The sequence below is a fragment of the Grampus griseus genome (genome assembly GCF_964374135.1).
Source record: "Grampus griseus genome assembly, chromosome: 13".
NCBI lineage: Eukaryota > Metazoa > Chordata > Mammalia > Artiodactyla > Delphinidae > Grampus > Grampus griseus.
The window spans coordinates 80024000-80050138 of NC_139007.1; the positions used below are offsets into that span (position 1 = coordinate 80024000).

At 46.3% G+C, this 26139-nt stretch overlaps 1 protein-coding gene across 8 annotated transcripts in view; it reads left to right on the forward strand.

Moving 5' to 3' along the window:
* The window catches only part of SYTL3 (synaptotagmin like 3), a 74565-nt gene that overhangs the window by 32611 nt on the left and 15815 nt on the right, over positions 1 to 26139 (forward strand). For 4 of the 8 annotated variants that reach the window (XM_082669442.1, XM_082669441.1, XM_082669448.1 and 1 more), the window contains exons 4-9: positions 5956 to 6007; positions 7023 to 7095; positions 8639 to 8717; positions 10099 to 10223; positions 12754 to 12888; positions 25628 to 25806. In XM_082669442.1, coding sequence (XP_082525568.1) covers positions 5956 to 6007; positions 7023 to 7095; positions 8639 to 8717; positions 10099 to 10223; positions 12754 to 12888; positions 25628 to 25806 — 643 coding nt within the window. The remainder of the gene's footprint in view (positions 1 to 5955; positions 6008 to 7022; positions 7096 to 8638; positions 8718 to 10098; positions 10224 to 12753; positions 12889 to 25627; positions 25807 to 26139) is intronic. The other 4 variants (XM_082669444.1, XM_082669447.1, XM_082669443.1 and 1 more) reach the window with 2 other exon arrangements.

A 26139-nucleotide genomic window follows, 5' to 3' on the forward strand; every position in this document is an offset into this window, starting at 1 on the left:
ACTTTCCCAACACCACTTGCTGAAGAGACTGTCTTTTCTCCATTGTATATTCTTGCCACCTTTATCAAAGATTAATTGACCGTAGGTGCATGGGTTTATTACCAGGCTCTCTATTCTGTTCCATTGATCCATATGTCTGTTTTTGTGCTAATATCATGCTGTTTTGATTACTGTAGCTTTGTAGTATTGTCTGAAGTCTGAGAGGACAGTGATTTCTCAGATATGATACGAAAGGCACAGGTAACAGAAAAAAGAAATAAACTAGACTTCATCAAAATGAAAAACTTTTGTGCATCAAAGGATATTATCAACAGAGAAAAAGTCAACCCATGAAATGGGAGAAAATATTTGGAAATCGCATTTCTGATAAGGGATTAATATCTAGATTCTTTAGGATAGAGAACTCTTAAAACCCACATTCAATATTTAGAGAAAATTAAAGGCTGTGGAAAAGCAGTTTATACCCATTTATCCCCAGGTTCGCACCACTCCTGGACCAGTTACCTTCAACCTCAAGTGTCTCTCTGTGGAAGAGTTACTGCCCAAATCTTGAGGATTATTAACACAGAAGCCATCCAGAATTTCTGCTGATAGAATACAGGGAGCTTAATTAAAGGGAAAAATTATTTTTCTTTCTTGCAGCTAAGCAGAAGAGTAATGTCTAGTGGCAGAAGGACACTGGATGAGATACACTTTCTGCCAGCAGGATTATAAATCTATTAATTTCAGTTCTTCTGGCAGGCATTGGTGGCTGACTCACAGTTGTGCACTGTGTCTCCTTTCATCCTGGAATGATGTCTTGGCCCCAGTGCTATCTAAGCTGAAACTTCTATAAGGGCTAAAATATACCTAAAAAGGCTCTGGAATCCAGCTCTGAAACCATTTATGACAGGATATCAAGATTCTTCACATTCTGATTCTTCTGATTCTTCAAAAAATTCTTCAATTTTTTGGAGAGATTTTTCCACTTTGCATAAGTGAGCCAAAGGTTGGTTTATTTAAACTTTATTGTCCTAGAGACCTTTTCTTTCCTATGAAAGAAACAAGTCCTGAAACAGATTATAATTGTCCAATACCCAACCCCAGCCAACACACACACCGAACCTCTGGTTTTAGTCACCTTTTTCTAGCATTTGGAGGGTACTTAAGCTCCAGTGTGGGCCAACCCTCAGGACTGTCGCATACAGTTGTACAGGTTGGGCACTGTACAAGGGAGCCACATCTGAGGGGCTACTGTTCACATCGTAGACATCCTAGGTTTGTGTGTATATTGTGATGATTTTTCTGGAAGATGCAGCAGAATGTGTTCTAACAAAATCCATATATTACAACCAACTCTTAGGGGTGGACAGAGCAGCTTTGATGAAGGAGTGTATTTGTATAGTTCCCAGGGAGGCTCTGTGTGGGTAGACCTACCTGCGCTTTGCTTTGGGTCACACCTGGAACTGCACAGTATGGTTTCCTACGAAGGATGCTTCTCTCCCACTCCATGGGCCCCAGCAGAGAGACGGCTCTGGGCCAGGCCACCCTTCCGTTTGTTGGCCCTGTCTGTTCGCTCCACAGCTGTCCGACATGGCTCTCTGGGTGTCCGTGACTACGTGGGTGAAGGGCTTCTGTGGGGCCTTACAGTGTAGGAGGGGAAGTTAACGACCATGTCTTAGAAAAAGACTAAGCTACACAGATCCCATGCTTCAGGATGTGAGGCCCTGCAGTCACCTGTGACCACGTGATGTGGCTGGTTGACAGAGTTGCACTGGAGCATTCCAGGGAGTCTGCCATATGCCCTCTTTCCTGGGAAACATGTCACCCCAGAGAGAGGTGTCGGGGTGACAGGGCGTGGCATCTGTGGCAGGACCTGAGGCCCAGGGTGCTGGCTGGTAGGCAACTGGTGTTCTCGGCCAGTGTCACACTCGAGCCTGGCTCAAGATGGGCATCCGTTCTAGAGGACTTTTTATGAACACCTGAAGTATGTTGCCTTATCCCTATTGTTTTTAGATGGGGAAGTAGATACAGTATATACGGTAGTCCTTAGATGTATAACGATGCCACGGATGTGCTTGTGCCAGTTGCAGGTTGCTTTTTGATCGAGAAGCCTCTGTTCCATCCTGCGGTTCATGGGGCTGCTTATAGCATCATAAGCTCCTGCTTCTGAGCAGAGGTTGTGTCCCGTTATCCTCATCTCTGTAAAGAGCCCGTGTGTATTACATGCAATTAATGTGAACAAATGGATGAAATTAGGCCAAGTGGTGAAAAAATGACGACCTTGTTTCGTACATATTTGGTACGGCTTATTAAATGATGTCACGCTTCTTGTTAAAATAGCGTTGGTTTCTATTGTTGTCATTTATTGTAACCACCTCTGCATGGCAAGCCCTCTGCTGGGTGCTGGGGACACTGAGATACATACGACAAGGCCCGTGTCCTCAAAGTTGTCACCATCTAGTGGGGGAGACAGACATATGCCAGTGATCGCAGTGCGGTCAGAGGAATTTCAAAGCAAGTGTGTGTGGCACCCATGAGGAGACCAGCCTGGTGAGGACAGGCCCAGAATCTGGAGAATAAACCACTAGAAGGATGGAGCAAGTGGTGTGGAAGAGGTGCAGTCTCGTGGGTGTGGGGCATCAGGAGAGTGCAGCTTCAGCTGGACCTGCAAATGGGACGGGGGTGGCAGCAGGTGGCACTGGACAGGTCGGTAGGGACCGAATCACACGGGACCTCTGTAGTAGTTTTCCCCGGCTGCTGTAACAAAGTGCAAACTGGGTGGCTTTGAACAGCAGAGACGTATTGTCTCACAGTTCTGGAGGCTGGAAGTCCAAAGTCAAGTTGTCAGAGGGACCATGCTTCCTCTGCGGGCTCTTGGGGAGAATCTCTCGCTGCCTCTTCCAGCTCCTGTCGGTTCCCAGCGACCCTTGGTGTTCCTTGGCTTGTGGACACACCACTCCAGTCTCTGCCTCTGTCGTGACACCGCCATCGCCTCCTTACCTTTCCTCTGCGCCTGTCTGCCTCTGTGTCCAAATTTTCCCTTTTTACAAGGACACCAGTCCTATTGGCTCAGGACCCGCCCTAATGTCCTCACCTGAACTTGATCTGCAAAGGCTCTATCTCGAAATAAGGTCACATTCACAGTTGCCTGTGGGTAGGGCTTCAACTTATCTTTTCATAGAGGACACAGCTCAACCCTAAGCAGCTTTCTTATGCCGGTCGAAGTTTCTTTTGTAGCCACTTGGGCTGTGAGTTGCTAGCAGAGGACAGGACGTCGTGTGTGCTCCGGAGGGTGGGTGGCAGCAGGGAGAGCTGAGCCCAGGACCCGTTGCACAATACCCGCGAGCCTTGGTTTTCACTTATAGAATTGGGATGACACCTGGTGACGAACCACGGAGCAAATGCATGCAGAGTGCCCCGCACAGCCCCTGGCGGACAGTTAGCTTCTAATAAATGCCACTGCGCTTCCCTGAACGTGCCCCAAAGCCTAGGATCCTGGGGGCCCTGACCCACAGCTGCTCCCTGTGAGGCCTAACGAGGCAGCCAGAGCAGGGCCCCAGCCTGCCTGTCAGGAGACCTTGGGGGAAGCGGGGGCGTTTGTTTCCACGAGCATTTCCTCATAGTAGTTACATGCATTAAAAAAAAAATGTTAACAAGTAAATAGTGCTTTTTAAGGAAGCCTCTGGTAAGAAATGGCTGAGGAACAGAAGGGGAAAAAAAAAGCAAAATGGCAATAAACAGGGACAGAGCCACAGGGCGGCGCTCCTCAACCTTCAGCGAGCAGAGGCCCACCCTGCAGGGCTAGGGTTGGCCTGGGACTCTGCATTGCTCACAAGCTCCCCGCCAGTGCCCTGCCGAGGGCTGCCATCCACACCTGGAGCAGCAAGGACGTGGGGCAAACTAGGTCCCACAGCCCAAACCTATCCTTCTGCCTGTTTTCGTACTTCCCATGAGCTAAGAACGGGTTTTACATTTTTTAATGGTCAAAAGAATAATATTTGTGACACACAAAACACAGGAAATTCAAATTTCGATGTCCACTATCAGAACACAGACACGCCCCCACCCTTTAACCTTGTCTGTGGCTGCTGTCCCAAGTGCAACGTTGAGGGCATGAGACAGAGAAGGCATAGAGCCTAGAATGTTTGCCATCTGGCGGTGCGGCCCGGTGCAGCCAGCAGGGGGCAGCAGAGACCTGTGCGTGGGCTGGGCCTCCTGGGGCTCAGGACGGGTATTTAGAAATGGGACAGGGCCTAAGCTGGGGTTTAGGAGGGAGGTACGGGCCTGAGGTAGAAGGGCAATTAGCCTGGGGAGGTGGGGCGGGGTAAGTGGAGAACGGGCTGGAGGCCCAGGGATGCCAGTGGGGCTGGGACCTCCGCGAAGGCAGTAGGGAGCCACTGGGGGACTGTAAGCAGAGGAGAGAGCATCAGCTTGGAGGGAGGGGCTGTAGCTGGTGGCTGTGCCTCTGGGAAGCGACCACAACAGTCCAGGGTCGAGAGGACGAGGCGCTGAGGTGGCAGGGCAGTGGGGAGGGGCCGGCAGCACCTGAGCTGTGACACAGCCCACAGCTCGCCAGCACCCTGTCCCCTGGATTCTGCATTTTCACCCAGGACAGGCTGGACGAACGGCATCTCTCTCTCCTTTCTGTTTGCCTTGTTTTTCTCTGCTTTCGCAACTCCACTGCACTTAGGGTGGCTGTCTTTTTGCTTCTGGCCTGGCTCTCTTCTTTCCTGTGGGTCCCGCAGATACGGGATTTCACCCATTACTAGCTGGTTCTGCTAGCTGAGCACTCAGCCTTTGGGTGAGGCCTTTTTTGTTCTTAAAGAATTATTTTGTGGTGGGGCAGGGACATGGCTCAGAGACTCCTGTTAGAATTTGGTGACCACCATTGTGAACCCCAGAAAAATGCACACGGGCAGGTGGACTCAAAATCTGAGATAGGATTTCAGGGCCGATGTGCGCCCTGAGCCCCCTAATTTAGGACCCCTGACGGGGTGGTGGTCAGCTCAAGGTCAGCTGAGGGGTTAGCTGTCCCCAGCTTTAAGGTTTTGGACTTGATATCAGAGCCATATGCCCTCCTCCCAAAGGCCTCCCTGTAATTCCTGATTGTCTTACTATCCCCGCCCTTCCTCCTGTCTTATGGAGTTTGGGATGGATTAAAGCCTTCCGAACACACAAGACGGGAGCTCCACTGACCTCCTAGGATGGCAGGTCTGGCGGTTCTCAGCTGTGTTGGGCATTGTGGAGCCTCTAGGGAACTTCCCAGAGCAGCAGAATCCACTTCTGGCCTCCAGCTGGGGTCGGGGTGGCAGTGGGCTGACCTCTCCCTTTGCATTGGGTCAGGAAACATTGTGTTCACAGAACTGTGGACTTGGAGAATTCTATTTTGGGGGTCTTAATACATCATAAAATCCCCTTTCCTTGAAACAAAAAGAGTACTATTATCAAATGGAGTCTTATTTAGGAACTTATTAGCCTCTATAACTAGAAATAAGTAGATTACATTTTTTAAAAGATTGAATTAATCTCCATAACAAAGAATGTTTAAAGGAATGTAGTCGTTCTGTTATGAAATGTTTCCGAAGGACAAATGGAAGCTTAGAAGCATGAACTGGTTTTCAAATTATCCAGAATTTAAAAATCTAATCCAGCATCAACTTTCAATAAAAGCGGTCATTTCCAGCAAGTATGGTCTCTTACTCTGTGTGTGTGTGTGTGTGTGTGTGTGTGTGTGTGTAACAGCAGCTTTAGTGGAACATTTGAATGTACAATTTCATGATTTTGGGTAAATGTATGGAGTTACGCATCACTACAGTCTGACTTTAGAGCATCTCTGTCACCCCAAAATGGTGTCTTACTTTTTAATCACAAGATGTGATATTAGAAAAATAATTCTAATTTATTACATCCTGTATCTGCATCATCTAAGTTATATTCTTAGTAATAAATGACCTTTATTGTTATCTCTTCCAGGCAAGCACGAGACAGCTGGAGCAAAGCTCTTGAAATCTTATCAGAAGCTGAGGTGAGTGTAGTCAAAGGACAGGCCGTCCTGGGCCCTCGGGCTAGAGCACTAAGGACGTGCTGAAAGAACTGACAGATCTCTTGACTTTCAGATGTCACTGCTTTGGAATGTAACTTTTTTTAAAAAAGATGATAAAGTGCCTGAGAAAGATTCAGAGATGTTTCCAGATTCTTATGAAAAGCTAGAAGGAGCTAGCGTAGGATTTTCTCACAAAACATTTTGTTCCTTGAATTCTGAAATCTTGTGAGCAAACTAAATATTGTTTCTGATGGCGCGTCCAGTGAGACTCTGAACCAAGCCTTTGCCTTTATGAATCATTCATGTCGCCAACATCTTGCCCAGCACTTGACACCTTGGAGACATTTGTGGAATAAACCTTGGTGGATTTGAATATTGGCCTGAGACACAGTAACTTTACTGAACGCCCAGCCGTCCTGAAGCTATAGCAGTAATTCACACACCTGACTGTGCTGAATTTATTACAGTATTACTGGAAGCTCTCCACCAGCAGCTTTTTTCTTGCTCATGGTGAGATTTTCCAATCTCAGGACTTTTTCATTTTTTTACTCCATCCCCCCACCCCCACCCCCACTTCTCTTAGCACAAGCTTCTAATTGCTCTTATGGTCAGTTTTTACATCCATGACATGTGGGGAATTCTGCTGCATGGTGTCCACTGAGAGGGCGCTCAAGGCCACACGGCACACACGTGTGGAGCCCGGATTCCACAGAGCCGGTCCCGAGCACCCCAGCTATTCTGCAGCACACAGATGGAGTGCAACGCCCAGACCTTAGACCACATGACGCCCATTTCCCACATTCCAGCCCCCAGGGAATCAGGCCCTGTGCAGAGCAGATCCAGGCAGGCTGCTGACCCCTCTTCTGAAAAGTGAGGCAGTGTTTAAAAAAAAAAAGGCAGAGAACTTGAATTATAGGATAAATACAAATGTTGTGTATTTCTAAGACTAATATTTGAAGACTCATATCTCCTTTCTTACCCTTGTATTTTTCCTCAGCAGCAAAATTTCCGTGGTTCCTTCTTCTCCACCCCCTCTCAGTGGAAGCCAGTGCGGCGGCGGCCCTGGCAGGGTAACGTGCCTGTTCTGTGTGCCTCCTGGGAAGGGGAAATGCGAGAGGAGGAGAGGGGGAACCTGCGAGCTTCAGCCTCACGGCAAAGGGATCCAGCCGTGGCTGGAGTGGGTCATAAGGCGAGAGAATGGGGGCCCCGATCGGAGGCTGGGGAGTGCTGGGCCCTGCCTGGTGTCTGCACTTCCATCACGCTCTGGGGGCCATGGGACCATCCCCCGTCCCCCGCACTGTCAGTGGACGCATGTGCTGCCTGTACCCCATGTCCTCGCCTGCACCCTGCATCCCCATCTTTTTACTCTTGTCATTTTGTTGGTTCTCTCCCTTAACTGTGCCCTTGAGCGTGGGGTTCTGGATGGGCTGCCACGTGTCAGGGGTCTCTGGAGGCGGAAAGGGAAATACAGGTTGATGCGCAGGTGTGTGATTCGCAGGCCTGGGAGTATCTGGAAATGTGCGTGTGTGTCTTTGAGGGTTCGTAGGCGCTAACATAAGACCAGGACTGTTTCCGTCCAAGGAAGTTAGCTGTGTGATCATGGGGGACTTACCTGGGCTTCCACCTGGGAGGTGGAAATAATTCTTCTCGTCTGGTTCACCTCCCGTGGGTGGTGTGAGAAATTAACAAAATAACGTCTCTGCTGGTACTTGGAAACTGTAAAGTGCTATAGAAACACATGGTCTTGATTATTTTCATTGTTATTACTCTGTGTATTAAGGGGAGTAACTATATCTGAACAAAGGAGGATATACCTGTCTGCTGGTGAGAGAGACAGAATATGTATTCTTTTTTCAATTTCAAACTGAGACCCTGGAGTGACCTTCAAAATTCTGCTCTACTTTCTCCTAGAGAGAGATTTCAAGTGCTCTGAAGTTACTCAAGCACAGATGTGCTCAAGACATATTCCTGGGGGGGGGTGGGGGGGTGGGTGGATGGATGGATGGGTGGGTGGGTGGGTGGGTGGGTGGATGCGTGGGTGGATGGGTGGGCGGGTGGGTGGGTGGGTGGGCGGGTGGGTGGATGAGACTCGCACAGGGGAGGGATCCCATTTCTGTTTCTCTTCCTTTTGCTTCTCTCTTCTGTTGTGGGAGGTGGAGCTAACCATTGGCTCCAGTCTGCTTACCTTGTCCCTGGTACCACCCTCAGCCCTGTGTCACGTGCATTCTGCCTGTATTGGCGTCCCTTCTGTGCAGAGCTGGGGTGGGGTCCTAAGAGAAGGAGGCTAAAGAAGCAGGAGTTTACGTGGCACAGTCTTCGAGCCCATGAAGTGTCAGCTGTTATTTCTATGAGGTAGTTGCTATCTTGTCAACAACCCCGTGGTGATGCCCCTGCCTTTAATGCAGGTGTCAAAACTCAGAGGGGAGAAGCTGAGTAAAGAGAGGACAGTGCCCTCTGCCCCAGACACACACGCACGTCCGCACACAACCCGAGAACGCACACCCACCCTCGCCCACACGTGCCTGGGTTTGGGGGTTGGCGGCCTGGAGGCTGCCAGGGGAAACAGGTCATCAGACATAACTCTCATTCTCTCTCCTTCTGTCTCTCTCTTAGTTCCAGGAGCTTGGTCAGTTTAAAGGATTTAAGAAGTCTGTGGAAAATTTGTCCCTGTCTGTCACCACCCACATGAAAAGTAAGGGGTGCTTCTCCAGGGGTTCTTGTACCACCGCCCAGGCCAGCCATTCCCACTGGCCAAGGCCTGGCCGGTGACCTTGGCTGGGGAGGGGCCACTCTCTGTCTCTGGCTCCTGGGGAAAGCCACAGCCCTGGGCCCTTCACCCCTCCACCTCTCCACCTGTATTTGCATCAGCGACAGCTCTGAGGGCTGGTGTGTGTTGGGACCTTTCTAGCTGCCTGGTGTAGAAGGATGCCCCAAAGAGTCCAGACAGTAGACTTGAGAACAGTGTGGTTGGCACTGCTCTCGGAGAGGAGGGGCTCTGACACATCCTGGGGGGAAAGATGAATACCCGGGCGCTTTGGCGAGCCATGTGCAGGATCTCCTCTAGAGAAAAGAGATGATCCACAGCCTTACCCCTGCTCAGTGCATGCAGGAGATGCCTAATAAATAGCAAAGCCTGAGGACTCATGGTGGATCAGAAGACAGAGGCGTGCTCTGGAGTTGCACCGTCCTATATGGTAACCTCTAACCACACGTGGCTCTCGAAATGGGGCCGAAGTGAAATACACGTTGAATTCCGGAATCTTAGTATCGAAAAAAGAGTGAAATTTTTCATTAATAATTTTACTATCGATTATATATTTTCACAATACATTGGATATTTTGCATTAAATGAGATATAGTATTAAATGAAATATAGTATTAAAATTAATTTTACCTGTCTCTTTTTAGTTTTTAAAGTGAGGTTACTAGAATATTTAAAATGACATATGTGAGCTGTATTATCTCCCTGTTGGACGGCGCTACTCTAAAGGTAGTTTCAAGATAGAGACAAGGATCTCATGGGAAAAGGAAGCTCTTTTTAAAGGATGCATTCACCTTTGAGAGGCTCTCACTGTGTGTGGGTCCTTCCTCTTCCCTTCACTCATCTTTATTCTAGACTATTATACTGTAAAAGAAAAATTTTAAGTCATCTTTTCAGGGTTTGCTTCCCGAAATGGTTATGAGGATACCCCAAGTCTTGCTTTCATCTCAAGATGTGGTATCTAGTTATACAATCTTTGTAAAAAAATAGCTGGTTTGTTCGGCTGCCTTCTTTGCATTTGGACAACCGGACACTCGGGACATGTGCCCTGAATGCAGAGTAACCTGGGTCGGGAGGTCGCCCGTAACCCCCACCCTGACGGTGGCTCCGCCTGCAGAGATGTGGGGACACACAGTCACCCACGTTCAGGATCCAGCCCCTCGGTCCTGTGCAGGTGCCCCGGGTCCAGCACGGTGTTGGGGACTCTCCTCCTGGCCCCAGAGCTCGGGGTGCAGGAATCCTGGAGGAGGGTTCCCACAGGTCCTGGCAGAGCTGCGCGCTCCCACCTGTCATCCTTGTATTGATTTTCTAGAACTCTCCAAGTCGCAGAACGACATGACCTCTGACAAGCAACGCCCAGCTGTGGGTCCCAGGCAGTGTGAGGGCCGGTCGGAGAGGAGAAGTCAGTCCGACACCGCGGTCAACGTCACCACCAGGGTATCCCAGGCCTCCGGCCGCCCCAAGATCACCCTTCTGCCCGTTTTCTCCATAGGTTTCTTCGTGCTCTTACTTCATGGTTAACCAGCAAGCAGTCTGAAAAACGTACTTATAAACCCGTCCATTGGCTGGGGTGTGGGTACAGGCCAAATGAGGCTTAAGATTCAATTTTATTGAATTTGGAAAGTGGTTCAGAACAGGGAAAGGCTTCCACCTCCTTCCAAGCCCCTGGGGCTTCCACGTGACCCCCAAAGCTCCCTGCTGGCTTCAAGCCCACACGAAAGGCAAAGGCAGGCCTGCAATGTGCCCGGTTATTCCTGGTCCGTGGATACACTCGTTCTGTCCTATGTCCTGCTTCCAGTAACCTCTGGTTAAAATCTGTCCCGATCTCTGATTGAAACTATTGAAACCATAAAGGCTGCACATTCAGGTGTGATCGTCAGGGAGACTCTCCAGGTACCTAAACTGTAAGAGATCTCACCTAATAAAGGTCTTCAGGGAAAGGATTACTCTTTCCACCAGGATTGACCGAGCCAGAAGCAGATGCACTGGAGTGTGAGGGGAAGCGGACTTCAGGGTCAGAAAACCTGGGTTCTAGTCCGGCTGAGGTGACCTGGCTGTGGCAGGTGCCACCACCTGGCTGTTTTCAGGGTTGGTGTGACAGCTTTGGTTAGCTGGACAGGACAAGTGCCCTTTTCTGCAGCAGTGGGCTCTATTCAGGATGTCCCTAGACAGACTGTTGTGTAGGCAAGCGGGTGAGCACAGCCTTACTCTCCTGCTGGGACTTCCACATGCTCTCAAGATGCTAAATCCAGCCTCCATCCCCATCACATCACTTGAACTCCCTGAGCCTCCGAATACCCCCTGCCCCCCCGCCCCCGGGGAATGAAGGTGATAATACCTGTTCTGCCCAGAGCAGCACAGTGATCTTGTAAAGATGCCCTGAGATAACATAGCCGCTAAACTGCTACCTAAGTTCTAAATATAAACCTCAATTACCAGCACTTGTTACTATGTGCCAGGCTCTTGCTAAAAGCTTTACCTGGGCTCTCTTTTTACCCTCACACCACCCCTCAGGTGGGTAGTGCATGCGACCCTGTTTACACTTAACTGAGGCTTAGGGAGATTGTCACATGGACCTGGTGACATAACATCAGTAGGTGTAGCACACGGGCTGTTGAACTATACGAAAAACCTTTTCTAACACCTTCATTTCTGAAATCCTCCCTTTGGATCTCCGGCTCCTCCATCCCTATGTCTCCTCCCTGTGCCCACACTTTAGTGTCCCCGAGCTACCTGTCCTCTGGACGACATCACGCATCACTGTGCGTGTGTCATCTCGCGTCCGAGTCTCTGCCGTTGCTTTGGCCTCTAGCAGGTCTAGAAACATGCTCCATACCTGACCATCACGACAGCCCCTCCACTCGGGATGCCTTACCTTTGGGTCTTTCCCCAGCCAGCCCTTGACACCCACTCAGGTCACACTCCCACTGAAGACCATCCCAGGTGCCTCTTCTGCATAAGGCCTCCCACTCTTTCCCGTTGACGTGGCTCATACTTCCATTTTAATGGTGCGTATTTCTGATGAGCTAGTGAGCCTGTGGAGGGCAGACAAGCATCTTCTCCTCCTTCCCGCCCCCCCCCCCCAGCTTCTTCCCACTCCCAGGACGTAGAGCAGCGGCACATTGAATAGAGTGTTGCTTAACAAATGTCTGATAGAATTGAGTTGAGTTCTGGGAATTGAGAGCGTGAAAATAATCTAGAGGTAATCACGTCTTTCATTTGTTCTGTAATAGTCTTAGCTTTTTTATTCCTGAAAATTATGACCATAGTGCAGCTGTTTATATTTCCCAGTTCTGCTTCCAACCCAATGTCAAAACCTAAAGTCTCGATTTGGAAACTTTGTCTTTTCGACCAGGATGAGGTTTACCTCCCTGCTCTGTACTAGCGCTGTCTGACAGAACTTTCCTGCCACTGCCACATGTGGTTACTGAGCACTTGAAATGTGTCTAGTGTAACCAAGGAGTTGAATTTATTTTATTTGATTTTAACTGATTGGAATTTAAATAGCCCCATGTGGCTAGTGGCTACCATATTAGAAAGCACAAGATGTACATGTTATATAAGTGCCAACTATTAAAAAAATATTTTTATAAAATTTAGAGACATATTTTGATTTTTCCTTTTTTTATAAGCACATTAGAGGCTGTCAGGCTGAATACTATATTTCATGTGATTAAATGCCTGCATCATTAATAAGGTCAAATGTGGACATCAGTTTCTTTAAGACTTGTACTGATCCATAAGTAACCCACCCATCACTGTTCACAAATGTCCCAAAGCTTGGTGAGGTCTGTCTTGGGGCCCCGCGTGTAGGCATTTATCCAAACGGAAGTGTGGCCTCTTACTCGGCACCCGGAAGTTTGCATATTAGTGACATGCAGGCCATGCTTGCTGAAGTCGTCACATTTGAACAAACTCAAACTGGGATGCAGACTGTACTATGCTAATTCTCTGTTTTCTTTTTCAGAAGGTCAGCGCACCGGATATTTTGAATCCTCTTAATCAAGAGAGTCCCAGATGCCCTACTAGCCCTGTTTTGAAGCAAGAGGGTATCTCATCCAGTCCAGCGCCCAACACTTTATTCTCAGGAGGCTTGAGACACGTGAGTCTTGTCTGATATCCTTGACATGTGACGTGTGATTGTTGCCATGACGTCAAATTGGATTGTTAGGCGACACGAGTGCCGTGTTGTCTTGTGGGATAAACTGGAGCGTAACATGGAGCGCAGAGGTGATATCTTACTTAGCTTGAGAGCTGGGGAAAGCCTTGCTGTACTCTGATGGTGGTTTTCTTTTTTACATCTTATTGTGAACATTTTCGTTCATACAGAGAGTAATTGCTAATAAGTAGTGGTGTCTTTGGATGAGAAGTGTTCAGTTTTGATGAAGTCTGATTCGTCAGATTTTTCTTTCATGGTTACTTCTCTGTCTCATCTACCCATAAGTCATGAAGATATTCTCCTATGTTTTCTTCTAGAAGCTTTATAAAAGTTTAGCTTTTATGTGTGGTCCATGCTCCAGCTCATTCCTTTTTGTGAATGGTGTAAGGTACAGACTGAGGTTCATTTTTCCCCATATGAATACACAGTTATTCCAGCACCATTATTATTTATTTTATTTATTTTGGCCACGTCTCGTGGCATGTGGGATCTTAGTTCCCCAACCAGGGATCGAACCTGCACCCCCCTGCAGTGGAAGTGCAGAGTCCTAACCACTGGACCACCGGGCAAGTCCCCTCCAGCACCATTTAAAAAAAAAAAAAAACTCATTTTTCCATTGACTTTGGTGTCTTTGTTAAAAATCAAATGACCACATAAATGTGGATGTTTTCCTAGGTTCTCTTTCGTGCTCCAGTGATCTCTTTGTCCTTATGCCAAGGCCACGCTGACATGATTACCGTAGCTTTGTAGGAAGTCTTGAAGTTGAGTAAAGTCCTCCAACTTTGCTCCTCTTTTTTTTGAGATTGCTCTGTGGTGTTTTAAATGTAGTGTCTGTTCATAGGCCTTTTTATTACTTTATTCATTATTCAAAAACATTGAGTGAATGTTTACTCTGTGCCTAAACATGTGATATGTGCTTGATATGTTAGGTGGAGCCTTGGGTGAGGGGCCATGAGGCTTCAGTTACAGTCATGGGTCTTTGACTTATTCAATGATCTTAAACTATCATAAGGACTCCTTAAACTTCAGAGTCCTCATCAAGGAGATGGATTCAAAGTTGTTCTTTTTTTTGGCAATACCGCACAGCATTGTGGGATCTTAGTTCCCCAACCAGGGATCGAACCGGCGCCCCCTGCATTAGAAGTGCGGAGCCTTAACCCCTGGACCGCCAGGGAAGTCTGAAGAGTTGTTCATTTCACTGGATTGCCTTGGGAATCAAATGAATGCTCATATTCCGTGGCGTAATACAGTGGTTAAGAACTCAGCTTCTAGAAACCAACGTCTTGGTTCACCTTCCAGCTCCTTTAGTGGCAAGGAGTGTGGTCCAGAGCTAGTACTTTAACCTTTCTGTTCCTTGGGGCTGTGTTTTAGTGGAACATGGTGTGCACGTCAGACAAACTTCCCCAATCTCCACGAATGTCCAGTCGAGTATTCAGAAGTCACGGCAGAAGCAGGCTAGACCTTGAAGAACAGCTGACATCCTTGATTCAATGCACTAAATGCCAGCAGCTCCAGCCCATCTGTTGGCTCCAGCCACTGTCTCCTGTGGGTGGTCCTGCCTCCATGAAGACCCCTGCTCTGCACACTCACTACTCAGAATGTGGGACCCAGCAGCACTGGCGCCACCTGGCCGCTTGTCAGAAACCAGAATCTCCAGCCTTACCCCAGGCCTGCTGGAGTCCGAACCTACAATTTAACAAGAGCCCTAGGAGATTCATATCACGGTGAGGTTTCAGAAACACACAGGTTGAGCCCTGGCAGTTTCAAACCCGAGTAAAGTATGGTGTTTGTTAAGGATTCTTGAACAGTCTAGGACTGTGCTGTCCAAGGCAGTAGCTGTTCAGTTCACACAGCTCCTCTCGTGGGCCCTTCCCAACTCGTGCTGAGGGCAGCCTCCTGTCCTGGGTCGCACAGCGGTCCTAGCAGAGCCAGACGGAGTTACCCTCCGCTTCTTGGATGCCCTAAGGTCATGAGAGTCTGGGGTGGTATCTCGGAGCGCTGGTGTTGGAGGATGACTCAGCACCTTCCTGGTGTTTATAGTGGAGAATAGTTGAGAAAGGTGAAAGCACTAAGGAAATGCTTCCCCGAGGGGGAAGCCAGCAAGGGCGGCTCCAGAACGTTCTGTCCTAGGGTTGAACCCCTGGTGGGTACAGGCAGGCGAAGCACGGGAGTGGCCTCTGGGAGCCTCTCTGAGATCCATGGGAAGGTTTGCTTCCCCCCCCAGGTAACATACGGGCTCCAAAGACTCCAGCTAGCTCGAGCCTTTATAAGGCTGATCCGGGAGGATGAGAAACCCTCCTCCCAGGGAGCCCAAACTGTGCACAGTCCGCCAGACTGGCCTCTAAGCTCCTTCAAGGCCCAGAAACCAATGCAGCGGCAGGGACGTGGGCTAGGATCCGCCCCACAGTGCTCTACGGGGCCCTGCACGAGCTGCGCACCGTCCACACCTGCCCCCTTGCTCATTCCGCTCAGCGGCACTGGTCCTAGAACAGCCAGACTCATGCCTGCCCCGGGCATTCCTGGGGTGGTTGCCTCTCCCAGGCACCAGGCTTCCTCCCTCCCTCCCTCCCTTCAAGTCTTTGCTCCAAAGTCACCTTCTCAGGAGGTCTGCCCCCTGCCCTGCCCGCCTTGCCTTCACCTGCTCTCTGTTCATTCTTATCACCTTCTACAGCTATATAATTAGCTTACCTGTGGTTTATCATTTGTTGTAATACCCAGGTGCCCAGCGCGGTGCCTGACCCTTCAGTGACACTCAATAAATATTTGTGACATGGTTGGATTCATTCCTATCAGAGCTATTATTGAAAGCCTACTGTGTGCTAACTGCAGAGCTAGGAGCTTCGCCTCCCAATCATTCTCACAACGATCTTGTCCATGGAAATGGGATAATAATAAATGCTATTATCCCATTTCACAAATGGGAAAACTGAGGCTCATGGAGGTTACGTAACTTGCTAAGGTCACGCAGTCACTGCAGAACTCTGTGAGTCAAAGCCCAGGTCTTCTGTCCTGTCTTATCCCAGGGGAGTTGTTGAACTCTTAAACTGCCCCCCACACCCTGGTTCAGCTCTGCTCACTTGGGGCTGATCCACACCTAGAAGATCTTTCAGAGTCGTCGGGAAGGATGCTCGGGTAAGAGGATGTGGCGAGTGTATGCATCTTACTCAGACTGTTTCTTAGGGAAGTACCTCCAAACTATAGTGCAAATTCAACCCGGCTCTCTCAACTCCCTTTCTTCTAAACTCTTCTCTGATTTGTGCCCTGAACATTTATCACCATGAGATTGAATTATTACATATTCAATCCGAACCTGTTCCCCTTAGTCTGAAGCAGTGTTTGTTTAAGGAAACTAAACTCCCACAAAGCAAATACGTTTTGTTTCTTGCCCAAAGATGTTGCCTTCTCTTCTGAGAGACACTTATATTCTGAGAAACAGGAAGTTGAGCTAGAAAAAGCTTATTAAGTCTCTGCTTATTACAAAAGTAGGAATACAGATGGGCAATAAATAGGGGAAACACTCAACTTCCTGAGTAGTTAAATGAGTACGAAATTAAAGCAAGTGCTATTTGGGGACCATTTTAGCAAATTTAAAAAGTGACACAGGAACTTCCTTGGCAGTCCAGTGGTTAAGACTTCGCCTTCCAATGCAGGGGGTGCGGGTTCGATCCCTGGTCGGGAAACTAAGATCCCATGTGCCCCATAGCCAAAAAACCAAAACAGAAAACAGAAGAAATACCGTAACAAATTCAATAAAGACTTAAAAAAAAATGGTCCACGTCAAAAAAAAAAATCTTAAGACAAAAAAAGTGGCACGGTTTACTGCTGGCCAGCACGTGGGAGAGGCAGGTGTTCATGTGAACTGCTGTGGTGAGCGGGAGGGCAACCAGCGATGCACATCAAAGGCTTTAAAATGCATGTTCTCTTTAATCCAGATACTTTAGTTACAGGAAATATTCTTTAAGAATCATCATGAACGTTGCCAGAACTGTGTATATGTGGATGTCAAAGACAACATTGTTTATAATCTTCTTAAATTTTGAAACATTGAAAATAGCGAGAAATGTCTAAAATAGGGCAATGGTTAAATAGATTATGGTGCATTTATTCAGAGGAATACCTTGCAACTATTAAAAATAATGTGGTTAAAGAATATTAATGTGGAAATTGATAAAGATATCAAGTTACAAAACAGTATATAGTAGCCCATATTTATAAAAACAAAATGATTATACTGTAGACACTAAAACAACTGAAAGGATTATACCAAGAGGTTGAGAATGGTGGGCTTGTGCTTTTTTATTAAGTATTTTTTGGTCTTATCTGTATTTTCTGTATCTTCTCCATAAACATGTAATGTTTGTGAGAAGAAAAACCCCAATTCGTGTTTTTAAAAAAAAAAGACATACAAAAAAACCAAAAAACCCCTCCAGTCATTAGGAGCTAGAACTTGGTAGAGTGGTAATTTTTTACCGATTCCCTGGGGGGAAAAATCGTTAGAGTTCCTGTCTGAGTTTCCATTTTGCCTTCACTTCTGTGTTTTAAAAAATCTCAAAAGGGGGCTTCCCTGGTGGCGCAGTGGTTGGGGGTCCGCCTGCCGATGCGGGAGACGCGGGTTCGTGCCCCGGTCTGGGAGGATCCCACATGCCGCGGAGCGGCTGGGCTCGTGAGCCATGGCCGCTGGGCCTGCGCGTCCGGAGCCTGTGCTCCCCAACGGGAGAGGCCACCACAGCGGTGAGAGGCCCGCGTACCGCAAAAAAAAAAAAAAAAAAATCTCAAAAGGAATGCATTTATGTCCATGTTTTCATGCAGTTGGCATTCTCCCTGACAGTGAAGACACTGTGCCTGGTGAAGTGACCACATGCCGGGCATACACATCGGAGTTCCTTGCACACGGATGGGCAGGAGCTTGGATGATGGAAGGGTTTTTAATCTTTGAAGTAACAATCCAACTCCCTAGTTGTTTCTCTTAAACATCGATTTGAGATGTGGCATTTGGGCCACTACTAAGTGGGGAGCGGCTCAAAGCGTTCACTGCCCCTGCTCACAGCACTCATTGGGGTTTTGGAAACTTCCACTTTCCTTTAGTATTTCTGAACATCTCTGGTTGCGGTGACTTTTTAAAAAAGAGTATTGTATTTAGCTATATACTCATATTAATCTATTTTTTATTAAGAGCGAAAACCAGAGTAAATAATAGACAGTTATATTGAAGTGACCTCTTAGAGGTCTATCACTCGAAAACATCATCTGAATGCTATAATATTTAAGGTTCGACCATGTTTGTTTGAAAACAATATTGCAATTATCAAAGAACTTTGAGGTTTCAAAAACATTTATGTATTATGCGTAAACGTTGATAAACAGCGGCCATCTGACCTCCCTGCAGTAATGCTCTCCGCGTGCTCTTGTGGATCAAGATTTATTTATGTATTTTTAGTATAGCTGTGGTTTCAGTTGACTTTCCTTGATGTCTGCTTTTGTAAAATCAAAGGGCATCAGGCCTTGCTTACGGTTATAATAGATAACTCGTGACCTTCAGAGAAAGTCGCTGAATGCTCCCTGCCTGACTAAAGCAGTTCTCCTTCGCTTTTGCTCAGATTCACTTTTCTTTCACAACCAGACAGAGCCCATGGCTCTAATAAAGTCAGGCTGAGTTCTTAGTTGTTCTTCTGGGCTGGGACCTCTTGATTAACCCATTTGCTGCTCAAAGGTTCAACTTGCTTGAAGATTCTGCTCTGTCTACAGGGAAAATAGAAGCAGAAAAAACCGTCCCAGGGCAGTGGTGGTGAAGTCCTAAGTTATCTCTGAGGGAATGCGGTAGACCAAAGGACGTGCTCTGCAGTCCTCTCATTATCTGAGGCTGCACTTTCCCTGGCCAAGCAGATAGCAGTTGAATTACTCGGGAGACACTACCATTAGTCGATGGCCCAAGGGATAAGAACAAAGGCCCGCTTCCAGCTCTACTTCTGATTTGCCCTGCAGTTTTTGGGTGGGTCTCAACCTTTTTTTTTTTTTAAACATCTTTATTGGAGTCTAATTGCTTTACAATGGTGTGTTGGTTTCTGCTTTATAACAGAGTGAATCAGCTATACATATACATATATCCCCATATCTCCTCGCTCTTGCGTCTCCCTCCGACCCTCCCTATCCCACCCCTCTAGGTGGTCTCAAAGCACCGAGCTGATCTCCCTGTGCTATGAGGCTGCTTCCCACTAGCTATCTATTTTACATTTGGTAGTATATATTAATCCATGCTACTCTCTCACTTCATCCAAGCTTACCCTTACCCCTCCCCGTGTCCTCAAGTCCATTTTCTATGCGTCATTATCCTGTCCTGCCCCTAGGTTCTTCATAGCCTTTTTTTTTTTTTTTGATTCCATATATATGTGTTAACATACGGTATTTGCTTTTCTCTTTCGGACTTACTTCACTCTGTATGACAGACTCTTGGTCCATCCACCTCACTACAAATAACTCAATTTCACTTCTTTTTATAGCTGAGTAATATTCCATTGTATATATGTGCCACATCTTCTTTATCCATTCATCTGTCGATGTACACTTAGGTTGCTTCCATGTGCTGGCTATAGTAAATAGTGCTGCAGTGAACATTGTGGTACATGACTCTTTGAATTATGGTTTTCTCAGGGTATATGCCCAGTAGTGGGATTGCTGGGTCATATGGTAGTTCTATTTTTAGTTTTTTAAGGAACCTCCATACTGTTCTCCATAGTGGCTGTATCAATTTACATTCCCACCAACAGTGCAAGAGGATTCCCTTTTCTCCACACCCTCTCCAGCATTTATTGTTTGTAGATTTTTTGATGATGGCCATTCTGACTGGTGTGAGGTGATACCTCATTGTAGTTTTGATTTGCATTTCTCTAATGATTAGTGATGTTGAGCATCCTTTCATGTGTTCGTTGGCAATCTGTATATCTTCTTTGGAGAAATGTCTATTTAGGTCTTCTGCCTATTTTTGGATTGGGTTGTTTGTTTGTTTTTTTGATATTGAGCTGCATGAGCTGCTTGTAAATTTTGGAGATTAGTCCTTTGTCAGTTGCTTCATTTGCAAATATTTTCTCCCATTCTGAGGGTTGTCTTTTTGTCTTGTTTATGGTTTCCATGCTGTGCAAAAGCTTTTAAGTTTCCTTAGGTCCCATTTGTTTATTTTTGTTTTTATTTCCATTTCTCTAGGAGGTGGGTCCAAAAGGATCTTGCTGTGATTTATGTCATAGAGTGTTCTGCCTATGTTTTCGTCTAAGAGTTTTATAGTGTCTGGCCTTACATTTAGGTCTTTAATCCATTTTGAGTTTATTTTTTTGTGTGTGGTGTTGGGGACTGTTCTAATTTCATTCTTTTACATGTAGCTGTCCAGTTTTCCCAGCACCACTTATTGAAGAGGCTGTCTTTTCTCCATTGTATATTCTTGCCTCCTTTATCAAAAATAAGGTGACCATATGTGTGTGGGTTTATCTCTGGGCTTTCTGTCCTGTTCCATTGATCTATATTTCTGTTTTTATGCCAATACCATACTGTCTTGATTACTGTAGCTTTGCAGTACAGTCTGAAGCCTGGGAGCCTGATTCCTCCAGCTCCGTTTTTCTTTCTCAAAATTGCTTTGGCTATTCGGAGTCTTTTGTGTTTCCATACAAATTGTAAAATTTTTTGTTTTAGTTCTGTGAAAAATGCCATTGGTAGTTTGATAGGGATTGCATTGAATCTGTAGATTGCTTTGGGTAGTAGAGTCATTTTCACAGTGTTGATTCTTCCAATCCAAGAACATGGTATATCTCTCCATCTGTTTGTATCATCTTTAATTTCTTTCATCAGTGTCTTATAATTTTCTGCATACAGCTCTTTTGTCTCCTTAGGTAGGTTTATTCCTAGGTATTTTATTCTTTTTGTTACAACGGTAAATGGGAGTGTTTCCTTAATTTCTCTTTCAGATTTTTCATCATTAGTGTATAGGAATGCAAGAGATTTCTGTGCACTAATTTTGTGTCCTGCTACTTTACCAAATTCATTGATTAGCTCTAGTAGTTTTCTGGTGGCATCTTTAGGATTCTCTATGTATAGTATCATGTCATCTGCAAACAGTGACAGCTTTACTTCTTTTCCAACTTGGATTCCTTTTATTTCTTTTTTTTCTCTGATTGCTGTGGCTAAAACTTCCAAAACTATGTTGAATAATAATGGTGAGAGTGGACAACCTTGTCTTGTTCCTGATCTTAGTGGAAATGGTTTCAGTTTTTCACCATTGAGAACAATGTTGGCTGTGGGTTTGTCATATATGGCCTTTATTATGTTGAGGTAAGTTCCCTCTATGCCTACTTTCTGGAGGGTTTTTATCATAAATCGGTGTTGAATTTTGTCGAAAGCCTTTTCTGCATCTATTGAGATGATCATCTGGTTTTTCTCCTTCAGTTTGTTAATATGGTGTATCACATTGATTGATTTGCGTATATTGAAGAATCCTTGCATTCCTGGGATAAACCCCACTTGATCAGGGTGTATGATCCTTTTAATGTGCTGGTTCATTCAGTTTGCTAGTATTTTGTTGAGGGTTTTTGCTTCTATGTTCATCAGTGATATTGGCCTGATATTTCTTTGTGACATCTTTGTGTGGTTTTGGTATCAGGGTGATGGTGGCCTTGTAGAATGAGTTTGGGAGTGTTCCTCCCTCTGCTATATTTTGGAAGAGTTTGAGAAGGATAGGTGTTAGCTCTTCTCAAAATGTTGGTTAGAATTCGCCTGTGAAGCCATCTGGTCCTGGGCTTTTGTTTGTTGGAAGATTTTTAATCACAGTCTCAATTTAAGTGCTTGTGATTGGTCTGTTCATGTTTTCTATTTCTTCCTGGTTCAGTCTCAGAAGGTTGTGCTTTTCAAAGAATGTGTCCATTTCTTCCAGGTTGTCCCATTTTATTGGCATATAGTTGCTTCTAGTAATCTCCAGTGGTCCTTTGTATGTCTGCAGTGTCAGTTGTTACTTCTCGTTTTTCATTTCTAGTTCTGTTGATTTGAGTCCTCTCCCTTTTTTTCTTGATGAGTCTGGCTAATAGTTTATCAATTTTGTGTATCTTCTCAAAGAACCAGCTTTTAGTTTCATTGATCTTTGCTATTGTTTCCTTCATTTCTTTTTCATTTATTTCTGATCTGATCTTTATGATTTCTTTCCTTCTGCTAACTTTGGGTTTTTTGTTCCTCTTTCTCTAATTGCTTTAGGTGTGTAAGGTTAGGTTGTTTATTTGAGATGATTCTTGTTTCTTGAGGTAGGATTGTATTGCTGTAAACTTCCCTCTTAGAACTGCTTTTACTGCATCCCATAGGTTTTGGGTCGTCATGTTTTCATTGTCATTTGTTTGTAGGTATTTTTTCATTTCCTCTTTGATTTCTTCAGTGACCTCTTGGTTATTAAGTAGTGTATTGTTTAGCCTCCATGTATTTGTATTTTTTACAGTTTTTTTTCCTTTAATTGATATCTAGTCTCATAGCGTTGTGGTTGGAAAAGATACTTGATACGATATCAATTTTCTTAAATTTACTAAGGCTTGATTTGTGACCCAAGATATGCTCTATCCTGGAGAATGTTCCATGAGCACTTGAGAAGAAAGTGTATTCTGCTGTTTTTGGATGGAACGTCCTGTAAATATCAATTAAGTCCATCTTGTTTAATGTGTCATTTAAAGCTTGTGTTTCCTTATTTATTTTCATTTTGGATGATCTGTCCATTGGAGAAAGTGGGGTGTTAATGTCCCCTACTATGAATGTGTTCTCAACCTGTCTTGACCTCTGCTTATCTTATAAAATGAAGGATGAGTACTTTTAGTGCTTCCTGGATGCTTTCTAATTCTGGACGCCAAGCTAGATGAGCCAGCTGTGCACCTTCTCTGTACCTGCACCTGAGCAGCCGTGCACACAGTAGGGCAGACCTAATGCCCAGTGTGAGTGCATGGGATTAGGTCTGCCCTGTTGTGTCACCAGCTCCAAACGCACGCACAGTGCCAGCCATCCTGATGCGTTTCTCTGGGCGACTCAGGTTTCTGCTCTCACAACAATCATTTTCACACCTTCTTCGGTCGTTTTAAACCTCTTTTCAAAACTTCTCCCCACGTTTCTTCCTCATTCTTAACAAATAAACCTCCCTTCCCACTTCTTAAAAAAAGCAAGCCTGGAATTCCCTAATCCTCCTGATACCAAAAGAGTCTGCACCCACACGACTCTCCTTCCCCACCCGAACAGAAGATGCCGGTCTCCCCAGCAGTGCTTGCACCCCACCCTCTCCTGCCCTTATTGTTTCTTCCATGGAAGTTAACATAGCTTTTTTGCCTTTGCTTTTAAGTTTTCTCTCTTTGTCCTGGATTCTCAGCAATTTTTTTATGATGTGCCTACATATAGGTTTTATTGCTTTTTTTGTTTTTGTTTTTGTTTTTTTTAAATCTTTAGGCCATGCCACACAGCATGTGGGACTTAGTTCCCAGACCAGGGATCTAACCCGGATCCCCTGCATTGGCAGTGCGGAGTCTTATCACTGGACCACCAGGGAAGTCCCCATGTAGTTTTATTTTAAAATATTTTCCCTCTGGAATCTGCAGTTAAGGGATGTAACTAAAGTCATCCAGGGTCAGGACTGTCACCCGAGTCTTCTTACCTCAAGTCTACTGCTCCTTCAGGACAGGGACACAACACATCATGCCATAATATTTACAGAGACAACTTTTTAAATGAAAATACTTCATGCGCTTTCTTTATTCATTTCATTAATGTTTCTTGAGGATTTACCATGAGCCAGGCTCTGAGCTGGCGCTGGAGAGTTGATAGAGGGCAGAAACATGCAGGGTCCCTGCTGTCCTCGAGCTCCAGCCGAATGGGAGAGAGGGATGTGACCGTCCTTCAGGGAGACTTGCTTTTGCTCCAGTGCACCGCCAGGGTGGAGGCCAGGAGTCTTTGCCCATCTGGTACTGAGCTCATTCAGAGCTGGGTTTCAGCCTCTGGGAGGACTGGTCCGCTTCCAGGGCACTCGGACTCCCAGGAGGAAAGCCTTTGAGGGGTCCCAGCTGAGGGTCTGGACTTTTACCAGGCCTCTCCTCTGTGGTGGGCCTGAACTCCAGTTTCTTCTCTCTAGTAAGGTGAAACTTCCGAAGGTGTTTTTAAACTACTCAGCCTCTTAGCATCGGCTTCCAACTCAGCAAAGACCTTGAGGGGAAAAGCAGCCTTGAGCATCACTCTCACCTAGTGCGTCTCCCTTTTCTCCTCAAGTTCTGTACTCCTTCACAGCCCCCAGCACTTGGGTTGGTCACTGTGCCCAGCTCCGGAGCCTCACAGCCTTTCCTCCTGTACTGCTCACCTACCGACAGATGCCTCAGAGGGAAACACAGCCATGACGTCAGGCTCCCCTGACTGCGCGCCTCTTTGGTATCGTGGACCCTGGTACCCTGGCGGTCCCGGTAGCTCTACAGTGCCTTCAAGCTGCTTGTCGTTCAATTCAGTTTTCTGCTTGTTCTCGGCAGAAGAGTCGGTGTAGTACAGTTTAGTCCGACGTAGCCCGGGGTGGAGTCCCGTGATGAGTGCAGGTTAATTATCGGAACTTTTAACACCTACCTTCAGCTTTTCTTAAGCAGCTCACACCTCTTGCCAAGCGCCCCCCCCCCGCCCCCGTCACCTTCTGTCTGCACTCTTTTCGTGCGGTCTCACCACTCCACGCCTTTCCGGGTGTGTGAAATTTAAAAACTGTTTCCCCTCCCAACAGTTGCATGGGTGTTGTTGGTGGATAACATTTTTCAGGGCCAGTGACTGGGTGTGGTGAACGTGGCTGGGTTCCTGGCATGAGCTAGTTCAGGTTCGGGGCCCTCTAAGTTGGTTTTGTTTTGATCTCTCTCTAGTGAGAGAGACTCGTGCTTTCTCCTTAGCTTGTTTCCGGGATGTTTTATGGTGTCGAGGAGCCAGTTGGGAAAGTGGGAATCACGTGGGGTTCCCTCTGTGTATAGAGTCGTCACTGAGATTGGTTGCACGCACAGGGTGGCAAATTCCTAAGCAAATTTAACAGTGATGAGGCGGTTGGTTCTGTCACTTGCGCTACTTCTCCACATCACCTCAGCTTAGGGTGCCCTACCTTACGGTGGTAGTTCTGTTGGTCATTCTGGGGACCCATTAAAAATTTAAACACAGTTTATTGTTGTCTTTGCATATCGTACGTACTGTCGTCCATGTACGCCTCACCATAACCCGGTGAGAACAGGACTGATTTTCCCACTTGGACTCTGAGTCCAGCACCCTCTGATCCCGGTTCTTTGGCCCCCGGCACCGCGCTGCTCTCCCCAGGGCTCTTCCTGCCATGGGGTTATTATCCGCCCTTGGAGATTTAGCCTTGCAGAACTGCCCGGGAGATAGTCTGCTGCCTCCCAAGTGGTCTGTGTTCAAGAACGAGACTGCGCAACCCGTACTGCTAGGCAAACACCGTATCTGGGCAAGACAGGCCCTTCTGAGGACTCCTCGTCTCCTTAAGACAGAGTGTGTGGCAACTTATTTTGCAAAGTACAAGCTGGATGGTGTGTTACTAACTTACCATGAGTCAGGACGCATGCTCTGTATAAATTTTGATTTATTTGCTATCTTGAAAGCAGAACTGCAAAAACATTGATTAACTGTGAAGTAACATTATATCTGTCATTCTTGATTTCAGGGAAGTTTAATTAGCATTAACAGCACTTGTACAGAGATGGGCAATTTTGACAACGCAAATGTCACTGGAGAGATAGAACTTGCTATTCGCTACTGCTTCAGAACTCGTTCTTTAGAAATATGCATCAAGGCCTGTAAGAACCTTGCCTATGGGGAGGAAAAGAAGAAAAAGTGCAATCCGTAAGTTTCTCTAAGTTTTGGCATATGATAATAGACATATTGATTCTAAAGTTCATATGGAAAAGTGAAAGTCCAAGAATAACCAAGGTAATTGTAAAAATATATATAAATAAAAGGACATGTTAAGAATTATCATAAAGCTTAGTAATTCAGGGTTTCCCCAGTGGTGCAGTGGTTGAGAATCTGCCTGCCAATGCAGGGGACATGGGTTCGATCCCTGGCCCGGGAAGATCCCACATGCCGTGGAGCAACTAAGCTCGTGTGCCACAACTACTGAGCCTGTGCTCTAGAGCCCATGAGCCACAACTACTGAGCCTGCGTGCCGCAACTACT